Source organism: Erinaceus europaeus, chromosome 3, assembly GCF_950295315.1.
Source record: "Erinaceus europaeus chromosome 3, mEriEur2.1, whole genome shotgun sequence".
Lineage (NCBI taxonomy): Eukaryota > Metazoa > Chordata > Mammalia > Eulipotyphla > Erinaceidae > Erinaceus > Erinaceus europaeus.
The window spans coordinates 127,766,964-127,779,664 of record NC_080164.1 but is presented as its reverse complement, the minus strand read 5'-3'; the positions used below and the strand labels follow the sequence as shown (position 1 = coordinate 127,779,664).

Genomic DNA, 12,701 nt, shown 5'->3' with positions numbered 1-12,701 from the left:
CCCAAACAGACACACCCAGTTTATTCAGCGAGTGGGTGACAGACAGAACTTACTTTCCTAGGAATCACAAAAGATAGCAGTTTTAAAAATGTTCCTGCCAGATTTAAAGTAATTCCATATAACAAAGCATCCATTTTTATATATAGGAAATGTCCTTATGCTGTTGTAAGATGAGAATCCCAAGGTCCTGGCAAAAGAAGCACTTTAATACTGTGGAAAAGCTAGGTGGCGTCTCATCCAGCACAGCACGTGTGAGGACCTGGGCTCTAGCTACCAGTCCTCACCTGCAGTGGGGAAGCTTCATGAATGGTAGAGCAGTGTTGCTGTTGTTCTCTCTCTCTCTTATCTCTCACTCTCTATCAAAAAGAAACAAAGTGGCCACTAGGAATAGTGGAGTCATGCAGGCACTGAGCCCCAGTGATAACCAGGTGGTCAAAAAAAAAATTAGAACACAAATGCCTGAGGAATGTTTAAGGAAATCTGTGAGCTGACAAAGATGTTGACTCCATTTTGTATAATATATTCCTAGTTCCTCCTAAATAAGGTTCTTTAGAAGATATTTGCTAATAAGGAAAACTGGTTGGGGCTGGGTGGTAGCACACCCCATAGAGTATACATATTACAACGCACATAGACCCAGGTTCAAGTCCCCATCCCCATGTGAAGGGGCCAAGTTTCTGAGCAGTGAATCAGGTCTGCAGATGTCTCTCATTCACTTTTTTTTTTTTCTCTCTCTCTCCTTTTAAGATTTTATTTATTTACTAATGAGAAAGAACCAGACATCATTCTGACACATGTGCTGCTGGGGACTGAACCTGGGACCTCATGTTTGAGAGTTCAGTGCTTTATCTACAGCACCACCTCCCAGACCACTCTCTTTTCCTATCTATCTTCCCTTTCCCTCTCAATTTTTCTCTGACCTATCAAATAAATAAATGTTTTAAAAAATTGTTTTAAAAGAAAAGCTTGGGTTGGGGTTAGACAGCCTCCACACAAGGCACAGTGCACATGGGATAAGGTTAGAAGCGTGAGATTGAGGGCTGGGAGAAAACAGGCAATGTGGATCGTGGCTGAAAAAATGCAGTCTTGGAGTTATGACTCCAATTAGGAAGATCCTTTAAATAAGTCTGGAAGATTTGAGGGCCAGGTGGTGCTGTACCTGGTTAAGTGCACAAATTATAGTGTGCAAGGACCTGGGTTCAATCCCCCAGTCCCCACCTACAGGGAGAAGCTTCACAAGTGGTAAGCAGGGCTATAGATATCTCTCTCTCTTCCCCCCCATCTCCCTCTTCCATCTAAGTTTCTGTCATATTAAATGAAATAAAATTTTTTTTAAAAAGTATACAAGATTTTGAGATGTTTATCAGAAACCAGAATGCAAAATGGTCTACTTGTGATTACAACAGGAAATTATTTCTGTTGTAGGTTTTTTTATTTTTTTAACCTTAATCTCTTAGATAAAGGCTTAGAAGAACTATAGCTGGGCTAGGGAGATAGCATAATGATTATGCTAAATGAGTTTCTTGCCTGGGGCAGCAAAGGTCCCAGGTTCAATTCCCAGTACCACCATACACTATAAGCCAGAGCTGTGGAGAGGGCGGATAAATGACGTAAGAACTGGCTTCTCCCACTCTTGGTGGCTCCTGATTCCCCACCTTGGGTGAAGGTAGCAACAGCCCTGCCAGCCTGCAGCTTGTTCTCCACATAGCCATGCCGGGGGCCTGTCGTTATCTCATAGATGAGCTGCTGGTCCTCTGTGTCTGGGTCCATGGTCAGCAGTTCCTTCTTGGTGATCAGGTTGGTTGCCTGAAATAGAAGCCCATTACATTTAATTCCTGAGGTGGGAATAACAGAAGAGCGAGACCCTCTGACTCATTTAATTTGGCCTGACAATGATTTACGGAGTACATTTACTGTGTTGGGAAACTGTCAGGACTGGAGAGGCTACACAGAAGCCCTGCCTTTGAGGTCCAGATGCTCACGCACTATTGGGGAAGGAAAGCTCAAGTACAAAGTGATTGTGGAAAGAGCTAAAGTGGGAGATGGGGGTGGGTAGGATTTGAGCTTGGCCTTTAAAGAATGTTGGGACTTTGAGAGTGCTGTAAGGCAGGAAAGATGGCCACTTTATACCTGGTAGATACCTGTCACAATGCTTGCAAGTGAGTAAGAGAAATGTACTATACCTCAATATCCCCCCAACTCAACTGACTAAACTTTAGTTCACTTATTTCTTAGTAATAGTGTTAGATACTTCTGGGCATAGTTAAGTTAAGGTTAGGTGAATGACCTTTGGTAGGTAGTAGAGAGGTCACTGGTAATTGATAAGAGACATTGCAGTAAGGTAAGCAATAAAACAATAAGGGGGTCGGGTGGTGGCACATCAAGTTAACTGCACATAGTACGAAGCTCAAGGACCTGTACAAGGATCCAAGTTCAAGCCCCCACTTGCAGGGGGCTCACCTCACAGACAGTGAAGCAGGTCTACAGGTGTCTATCTTTCTCTCCCCCTCTCAATTTCTCTTTGTTCTATCCAATAAAAATGGGGAAAAAAATGAAAAAAAAAAAAAAAACTTCCAGAAGCAGTGGACTCATAGTGCAGGCACCAATCCCCAGCAATAAACCTGGAGGCAAAATAAATAAATACAAAAAATAAATTTAAAAAAGTAATAAAACAATTGGAGAGTGTTGAGAAAAGAATGAGTTAGTTCTGTATATGAAGAGAAAACATCAAATAGGGCATTAAAAGAGCTTGTGTAGAGAGTTTTATACATTTTACAATCTATCCAATTCAGTGGAAAGCTATAGAGAAAAATATGTGCAATCTAGACCAAACTAACAGAGCTCTTAGAACAATCAGCTCACTGAGAAGAGGTAACCATGCACTGAACTGATTGCTATTCATAAGTCAACACCTGAATAAAGATATTGCCCAAAGTGGTTTGTGTGTGAATGTGACAGACAGGAGAGATCTTACCTTTCCATCCATATACTCCAGCCACTGGAGTCCCAAATTGGTAACAATTCTAGGGGTGCCATCATCTACAGGGAGGATGTCTACTTGGAACTGCTGAGGTGCTGCAGTCATAATCTGGGGGGTGGGGAGGAAGCCAAGAAAGGGAAGCCATTATTCACAGGCACCTGTAATATCTCAGGTCCAAGGCCTACAAAGCTGGAAGCCTTGAAGACTCTTGACATTTGTGAATGGGCAGCTGAGCCTATCCTCATCACTCACCACCCCTTGACATGAAGCTTCAGGGAGAATGCTGGTTGACTAAGTGGCAACAATAGGAAAAGAAACAGCACTTTCATTAAAATCTTACCTACAGTGGATTTCAAACTCCCAATTCATTCTTTGAGTTCAATATTGCTTTTTAGTGAAGCAACAACAACAAAAATAGTTCCCTTTCCATAGCCCTTGTTAGAATTTTCATGAGATGCATAAAAATTGCCATTAAGATATTTATGTCAGTGATTTGGAAGTGGCAGAGCAAAGAGAGCACTGGACTCTCAAACATGAGGTCCTGAGTTTGATTCCTAGCCAGCCATCGCATGTGCTGGAATGATGCCCTGGTTCTCTTTCTCATAAACAAATACATATTTTGAAAAATGTCAGTGTCAAGGACTCCAGGTGAAATTGTAGCATTTATATAGGAAAAGAGTTTGCATGGGAAGCAATTTGTCTTTTGTTTTGAGAAATAACTGTCCATGTGGGGGGAGAGGTAGGGAGATATTGGTAACAACTGGAGTAGTTAAATGAAATTTGGGTTTGTGGTGAGACATGGTGAACCTTTGAGCACCTCTCTCTCTGAGTGTCCATAAGCACCTGGGGCAGCATGATTTGACTTTTCGATTTTTAATGGTCCTCCTTGATAATTTCCATTTGACATGATGCCTCTGGAGGCCTGCTGTGACCTTTCTTGGCAATCAGAAAGAGCGCCTTCTTGCTGATTCACCCTGAAATCTTGTTTTCCTTCTGAAAACAGATGGACTAGGGAGCAATGAGAGTTTGAGAGAGAAAAATCAAAATGCGGATCGGGTGGTGGCGCACCTGGTTGACCACACGTTACAGTGCTACAATGCGTAAGGACTCAGGTTCAAGCCCCCTGTCCCCACCTGCAGGGGGGAAGCTTCATGAGTGGTGAAGCAGGGCTGGAGGTATCTCTCTCCCTCTCTGTCCCCTCTTCCTCTCAATATCTGGCTGTCTCTATCCAATCAATAAATAAATAAACATAATAAAGAAAATTAAAAAAAATAAAAATGATGACCTACTGGGGGAAGGTTCAGTGCAGACACTGAAATGTCAGGGAAACCCCAAGAACCATCTACCCCACCCCTCAGCCAACTGTGAGTGACCTTCTTGCTGGCGGCTATCATTAAAGGATGCAGGTGGAATGGGTTGGGGGAGAGGCTCTATTCCTGGCAAAGAGCAGCAGCTATCATCATCACAGTGGGAAGGGACTCTGCAGGGCTGAGTAGTGGCCCCTGCTTTACTATGGGAGGGTGGCAGGGCACCGTCCTGTTGTTGACTAGAACTACTTCTGCAGACCCTTCCCTGGAGCTGCTGTGCTTCCTGGGGAAGGCTGTGGAGTTTTAGGCAGTCAGCCCAGAAGCGATGAGATGAGTGAAAATGGCAGGGAAGGTAGTGGAAGGGGAACTTATTGTTTCTTCTGGACCTTTGGATGTCAGGAGGGAGTAATTTTCTCAGGGAGGAAAGGCTTTGGCAGTTGATGGCCACAAGACAAAAACATCATTTTCTCTTTCACAAGCTGGCCCTAAAATGAGGAAAATAGTGATGGTTTCAGCAGTTAGTTGGATGTTTCCTGTGTAGGGAGCATTTGGCTAAATGCTTTATGTACCTCATTAGGATAGACATTTCCTTCACTTTACAGGTTGGGAGCTGAGGCTTATTAAAAAGGTCAGTTGACTTGTAAAGACAGTAAGTGACAGAGCCAGAACTTTAGGCCCATGTTTTGGGAATACAAAAGGCATACTCTTCTCTGCTACTAATCTCCATGAGACTGGGAAACTAGGGCTGACTGAGTGGGAAATACAAAAGAGAAAGACAATCTTGAGTCATCTGATATTACTGAAAAAACAGATAAAACAAAACAAACAAAAAACCAGTGCAGTAAAGGGCAAGAAAGAAAGAAGTATAGTAGGAATAACAACTATCGCTTTTTCACCTGCATGTAGTACTAAGCATCCATGTGACTTTTTTTAAAGATGGACATAGAAAACGAGAGAGAGAGAGAGAGAGAGAGAGAGAGAGAGAGACCCCACAGAACTGGAGCTTCCTTCAGTTGGGTGGGGGCTGGGTTCAAGCCTGGGTCATGCACAAAGCAAAGCAGCACACTATCCAGGCGAGCTATTCAAGGGGCCTAGCCTATGTGAATTTACCTCCCTTGATGTGTAAGGCTAAAGCCATTTTCCAAATGCAAAGCTGAAGTTCTGAAAAGTCAGGTAATTTGCCCAAAGCCAATTAGAATACATTCTTGGCCACATTCTGCCTCAAGATAACCTGCACAGGCTTTGCTGTGACCTCTCTCCATGGTCTGATCCCCTCCCTCACCTTCTTTCCCCCTTCTTCGACAATGAAGAAAGGGTTCGTCCCATCAGCTACAGTGAAGGTGAAGCGATCTCTGAGGGAATTGCTGCCATCATGGCTGTAGCTGACCCGTTTCTGGTAGACATCTTCCATGGTGAAGGTGGAGGTGTGCTGGGGACGCTGCCCACTGGGGCTCCGCTCGATGGTGCCATGGCGTGGGGGCTGCACAATGGTGAATGTGACAGACTTGGCCTGTAGGAAGATAAAGAAGGGAAGGAGAAGGCACATCCCTGAAGAAATCAGGCAAACACTTTCTTTACAGATACCAGGAGTAAAATGAGGGAGACAAATGATGCTGGTTACTAGAGTTGAACTTATATTCTGGTGCCTTCATTTGTAATGTAATGGAGCAGGCGAGTCCATTTCATTTTTTTTTTCCCTGCCAGGGTTATCACTAAGGCTTTATGCTTGCCTGGTTCCACTGGACTCCCTCTTTTTTTTTTTTTTTTTCCTGGGCAGAGCAAATAGGAGAGACTATCCCAGAGGACATTTGTCAGGCCCAAATGAGTTACTTTCTTTCCATGTATTTCTCCAAAACTCTTCCATACATACTCCCATATTTAATGTAGCCAAATGCAATTTTCCATTCTTAATTTCTGCCGTTAAGATGGACTGGAGAAGGACAAATACAGTAGAAAACCTCATTCATGTTTTTCCAATGACTCCTCTCCTGCTTGTTCACTGGGTTTCAGTCTGTTGGCCTTTTTGCTGTAACTCAGGAGTTCCCAATCACACCTGACCATGGGCCCTTTGTGCTTCTGGTTCTTTTGTCCAGAGAGGGGTTCACTTAAATAACTGTGATTTGCTTCTCCTCTTCATCTCTCTGCTCACGTATGAGCTCTTCCTGACAACTCTGTCAAAAAAAAATCAGACAGCACACCTACTATCTCTATCTAACTCACTTGCTTGCAGCATGTACCATATCTGACATGACTCTGTATTTTCTTTGTCTTTGCCATGTGTTCACTCACCACAAAGGTTGTAACTCTCTATGGTCATAACCCTAACCCATCTGTTTGTTTCATAGCTCAATGTCCTAGGTCATAGTGTGGCACTAGTCAGTAACCAATGTTTCTGGAAGAACAGGCCAGTGAGCAGCATGTGGAAGGCTGTACATAGAAGTAAGTCACTAATAAGTGCTATGGTACTCTTTTGTGAGAGTGGACTCTTGTCAGAATGTTAGGTACTTCTGAAGACCTCCTGAGAACAGAGGTTAGTTTCTGAATGCCTGCTTCATTACATCAGGTTGAGTTACTTGAAAATGCCCCAATTGTAATAATGAGTTGTCAACCAGAGAAATCTGAATGGAGAAGGAAGCATGGAGGGAAAGTTGTATATGCAGAAAGTCCTTATTACTGTTGCCAGAGATACTAAGTCTGAGATGTCAACCTCCCAACTCCTCAAATCTGGTGACAGGTACTAGATACAGGTTAGGGTTTAGGGTACTGGGTACAAGTGGACATGTAGCCATAAGCAAGGGGCAATGGTATTACTCAAAGTAAAGGTGATTGATAGCTCTTTGTGATGACTTAACCTAATAAGCCTGGAATCCTAGTAGAAGTGCCTAAAGAAGGCATCATAAATTCTCTAGTCAATTAGACTTAGACCAAATTAGCTTGACAATCCAGCAGAAAGGCACAAAGAAGACAGAACCCAAAAACCTATTTCTGGTTGGGAATAACAAACGACACTCAGTGCTTAAACTTCTAATGCCGTCAGAGAAAGAGAGGACTGCGAAAACTGGATAAGGGCAAGAGACTGGCTCATTTAATAATGGCCTCTTTGGTTAATATCATATTACATCATCATCCAGAGCCCTAGTCACGGAATCCTTGGATACCCACACAAATATGATGGGCCTAGGCCTCTAGTGTATCCCTCTCTCTACCATCAATGGTCACTTCCATCAGGAACATCATCATAAACCCCCTTGTGGACCTTCCCAGGACCCTTCCCTCACCATAAAGCAGCAATGGTAGGGATTGCTCCAGTCTCTGAAGGGAGGCTGGAGTATCCTGCCCTGTCACTCGAGAAAGACTGGTTCTGAGATGAGTGAAGCCTGCAGTGTTCCCAGCTGTGGCCATGAACTGCAAGCTTAGACCAATAGGGACTTAGAGGTTACACAGGCTCCTTTGATATATATATATATATATATATATATATCCTGGACCAGGTGAATGAGGTAGTTAATTTTTATTCAGATATATATATATATATTTTTAGAATGGGAGTTACTCTCTGCCTTAATCCAACTTTCTTAGCCCCTTTCTACTCTGACACCATCTTCTCAAACAATATTTTTGTCCAACTACATGTTAACTATCACACTGAAACAAAAAACTATGATAGCAGTGGGTCCCTAGGAACATGCCTAGAATGGACTTCCTAGATTCTTTCCTAAAATCCCTATTCTCATCTGCTCTACTCCTACTTTTTGTTTCCTGTTCATTAATCATTTTGTCCTACTTTGTTATCTTGCCACCCTTCAACCACCAAGTTGCAGGTACTAGCATCATTCCATCCTGACTTCCCTGGGCAGACAACCCCATCAATGTATCTTGGAACTTCACCTCTCCAGAACCCTACCCCACCAGGGAAAGATAGAAACAGGCTGGGGGCATGGATCAACCTGACAATGCCTAAATCCAACAGAGAAGCAATTACAAAAGCCAAAACTCCCACCCTTTGCACCCCAAGAAGAATTTTAATCCATACTCCCAGTGAGGGAGAAGTGATTGGGGAAGATGACTCTGAACTCCATCAGGAACCAGAGAGAAAGAGGAGAAAAAGGGGAGAGACATTTGGATGTAGTAGTAGGTGTATGTATGACTTGGAAAGGTAGAGAAGAGGGGACCCTAAAAAAAAAAACAACCAAAAAAAAAAAAAAAAAAAAAAACAAGAACAAACAAAAAAACCCAGAAAGTCTGTATTCACTTTATCACAGAATAACCAAAGTGTGAAGTGTGGCTGGCAAAATAGCTCCCTTAGATAGTGTGCTGCATTGCCATGTGCAAAACTCCAGTTTGAGCTGCCTCCATTGCATTGAAGAAAGTCTTGGTGCTAAGGTCTTCTACTCTGGCTTTCAATCTCTCTAGCTCTACCTAAAAGAAAGGGAAAAAAATGCCTTCCAGCTGGTAGAGGATGACCTAGATTGGTGGTGGGAGTGGTGTGCGGATACCTATCACAGAAAGATAGGAAACTGTACCCATCTTGGCTTCTAAGTTGTACCCAAATTGGCTTATAAATCATTACTTCCCAATAAAACTATCAAAAGCAAGGGACTCTGAGGAAGTAGGCCTAGCAGGGAGGGGCTGGGGTGTTGGTGGTACAGAGCTTTCAGATTCTGGTGCTTGATGATGGAAAAGGACTAAGTAGGGGGTAAGAGTGTTTTGCAGACAACTATTATGGTGAGATGAGAAACTGTACCCATGTGCCAGTAACCACACTGTAAACCATTAACCTCCTGAAACAACAACAGCAATAGTAATTTGAAACAAAAATACATTAAAATAGCATCCAGTGAATTTTCTATGCAGATACTGAATTATAATGACTCACATCTGGGATTTATAGATTGCTATAATGCACTGTATTGTGAATAAAAACTATTTTAAAACTAGTATGTTAAAAAGATTGTTACATGTGATCAAAGAAGGGTACACGTCTGCAGGGTTTTAGAAGAAAAATTAAGACAAATTGATCTTCAGTGTGTTAATCTCTCTCCTTCAGGAGGACACTTCTGGTCTTTTCTGGTCACTGACACTCAAAGGATGCCTGCACGAACTGTACTCCAGCTGACTTAGTGACAGAGCAGGAGATGCCACTAGGCCAGCCTTTCTTTTTTATTTTATTTATTTATTATTGTATAGATACAGAGAGAAACTGTGAGAGGAGGGAGAGATAGAGGGAGAGAGGGATCGGGTGGTGGTGCACCTGGTTGTGCACATGTTACAGTGCACTAGGACCTAGGTTCAAGCCCATGGTCCTCACTTGCAGAGGCAAAGCTTCATAAGTGGTGAAGCAAGGCTATAAGTGTCTAGAGAGCAGGTGTCTCTCTATCTCTCTCTCTCTCTGTCAAATTCTGCTTTTTTATCTTTATTTATTTATTTATTTAATTATATATTGGATAGAGACAGCCAAAAATTGAGAGAGAATGGGGAGATAGGGAGAGAGGCAGAAAGATACTTGCAGCCCTGCTTCACCACTGTGAAGCTTTCCTCCTATAGGTGGGAACCAGGGTCTTGAACCTGGGTCCTTATACACAGTAGTGTGTGCACATAACCAAGTGCACCACCATCTGGCCCTAGCCCAGCTTTCCATTCAGTCAGAGAGTACAGGAGCATGCTCTTACCTCAGTGTCCGCATCCACTGCCTTGAGCTCAAACTCTGTGATGGTCTTCCTCACGCCCTCCTGCACCCGCAGTCCTGAACTCTGCACAATGGGCAGTGAATCATCCACAGGCCGAAGAGTGATGTGGAAAGTCTGGGCTACCTAGAAGGTGAGGGACTGCAGGTGGGACAGCTGTTCCCAGCACCCACCACAGAAGGAAGTCACCCTTAACTTGAGCGACTGACCAGGGACCCCAAGATCAGATTCTCTTAACTCAGGGGCTATGAGCCCAGGGACTGGCAGAGAATGCTGTCCTCAGACGAGAACAGAGGAAAACAAAGCTCTCACAGCACAGAGAATTCAAGGAGAATTCAAAACTGACCCAAAAGCCATTCAAGGAGGGAGTGGAACTAAACCTCTTCCCTACCTCGTGGACCCCATCCGATAGGGAGAAGCTGAAGATATCTGCATGTTTCTCGGTCTCACTGGAATGAACGTACTGAATGTTGCGTGACATCAGATCCGCTTGAGTAAAGGAACTAATCTGGACACCTAGTGGAAGGGAGGCAAGAAAAGATCAGGAGGTCAAAACACTAACAGCCTTCCAGGCTAGGGAAATGTACCACATGCACTGGTGAGCCTACTATATCCACATACCATTACTGTGCTTCCCATTAATAGCTTATGGAAGAATTATTTGTGTTTAACTTTTTAAAAAGCATGTTATTAAGTTTTTAATGAGAGAGATACAAAGGGGAGAGAAAGAGAGAGGGAGAGGGAGAGGGAGAGGGAGAGAGATAGAGATACCAGAGCACTATTCAGTTCTGGTATTTTTTTTTAATTTCTTTATTGGGGAATTAATATTTTACATTCAACAGTAAATACAATAGTTTGTACATGCATAACATTTCCCAGTTTTCCACATAACAATACAACCCCCACTAGGACGTCTGTCATCCTTCTTGGATCTGTATTCTCCCCACCCACCCATCTACCCCAGAGTCTTTTACTTTGGTGCAATACGACAATTACAGTTCAGGTTCTACTTGTGTTTTCTTTTCTGATCTTGTTTTTCAACTTATGCCTGAGAGTGAGATCATCCCATATTCATCCTTCTGTTTCTGACTTATTTCACTTAACATGAATTTTTCAAGGTCCATCTAAGATCAGCTGAAAACAGTGAAGTCACCATTTTTTATAGCTGAGTAATATATATCACAACTTATTCAGCCACTCATCTGTTGTTGGATACCTGGGTTGCCTCCAGGTTTTGGCTATTACAAATTGTGCTGCCAAGAACATATGTGTACATAGATCTTTTTGGATGGGTGTGTTGGGTTCCTTAGGATATATCCCCAGGAAAAAGAATTGCAGGATCATAGAGTAGGTCCATTTCTAGCCTTCCAAGAGTTCTCCAGACTGTTCTCCATAGAATTTGGAGCAATTTACATGCCCTCTGGTTGTTTTTTTATTGTTGTTGTTATTGATGTCGTTGTCAGATAGGATAGAAAGAAATGGAGAGAGGAGGGGAAGACAGACAGGGGGAGAGAAAGACAGACACCTGCAGACCTGCTTCACTGCCTGTGAAACGATTCCCCTGCAGGTGGGGAGCCAGGGGCTCGAACCGGGGTCCTTACGCTGGTCCTTGCGATTTGTGCCACGTGCACTTAACCTGCTGCGCTACCGCCCAACTCCCCCAGTTCTGTTTTTTTTTCTTTTTTTTTAAGTTTTAAAATTTTATTTATTTATTCTCTTTTGTTGCCCTTGTTGCCAGTTCTGGCTTATTATGATGGTGGGGATTGAACCTGGGACCTCAGAGCCCCAGGTATGAAAGTCTTTTGCATAACCATCATGTTGCCTCCCCAGTCAATAGGCGTTTGATTTTTATCTTTGCCACAGCACACGCTCAGTGGGATCACATGTTAATTTCATTATCTTGCCTTCCACTATGTGCCAGGTCAACATCAGGCGATCAATAAATGTTCTTCTTCCTTGAGGAATTTATGTATGAGGCCAGGTCTTTGAGATGGAGGATCACTGCCTTGTTCTCCAAATCCTCTCCAACCACCTCAAGTCTAATCTCGCCACACAGCCTCACACATCTTCCTGAAAGTCTGCCCTGATGTTAAGCAGTGTGTGATGTTCTAGCCTTCAGATACTGCTTCTGCAGGACTCAGCTTAAACAATGCTTTGTGTCTGTGCCTGATGCGCTGTCCAAGGCCTCAGTCATCTCCATAGGCACTCTTGAAGGTTCCTTTCAACTCTCAGGTCTACGATTCTAGCCGCCTCTACACTATATTACATAAGCTGGAAATCATAAAACTTACTTATGACTTTGGGTGCAGATATGATCTAAAGTCACCAAGAAAAAGTATCTTTTAAATATCAGAAGACATACGAAATCATTTTTCCAAGACATTAAAAACAATGTATGTACATACACCTGAACTGTTTCTGACAGTGTGAACATATCTTACAAATGAACAGCATGTCCATACGTTTAAATGCAAGTTAACGTGCAGTAAAAGCCCAGGACTCTTGCTTTTGAAGGTCAGCCGCTGGTGGCTAAGACTGAGTCAAAATCTACACCTTTTAGTTCCTCAGCACAATTCTTATTTATTTATTTATTTATTAAATCTCTGGTTCTGGGTATTAGAGTATTAATCCATTTTTATTTTTTTAATTTATTTTATTTACTTATTCCCTTTTGTTGCCCTTGTTGTTTTATTGTTGTAGTTATTATTGTTGTTGTCATTGTTGGATAGG

At 42.8% G+C, this 12,701-nt stretch overlaps 1 protein-coding gene across 4 annotated transcripts in view; it reads right to left on the bottom strand.

Annotated features, from left to right (window-relative positions):
- Positions 1-12,701, bottom strand: part of FRAS1 (Fraser extracellular matrix complex subunit 1) — a 532,387-nt gene that overhangs the window by 70,415 nt on the left and 449,271 nt on the right. For all 4 annotated transcript variants that reach the window (XM_060187916.1, XM_060187915.1, XM_060187917.1 and 1 more), the window contains 5 exons: positions 10,363-10,487; positions 9,957-10,097; positions 5,570-5,797; positions 2,975-3,088; positions 1,656-1,806 (listed from right to left, as the gene is read on the bottom strand). In XM_060187916.1, the coding sequence (XP_060043899.1) occupies positions 1,656-1,806; positions 2,975-3,088; positions 5,570-5,797; positions 9,957-10,097; positions 10,363-10,487 (759 nt within the window). The remainder of the gene's footprint in view (positions 1-1,655; positions 1,807-2,974; positions 3,089-5,569; positions 5,798-9,956; positions 10,098-10,362; positions 10,488-12,701) is intronic.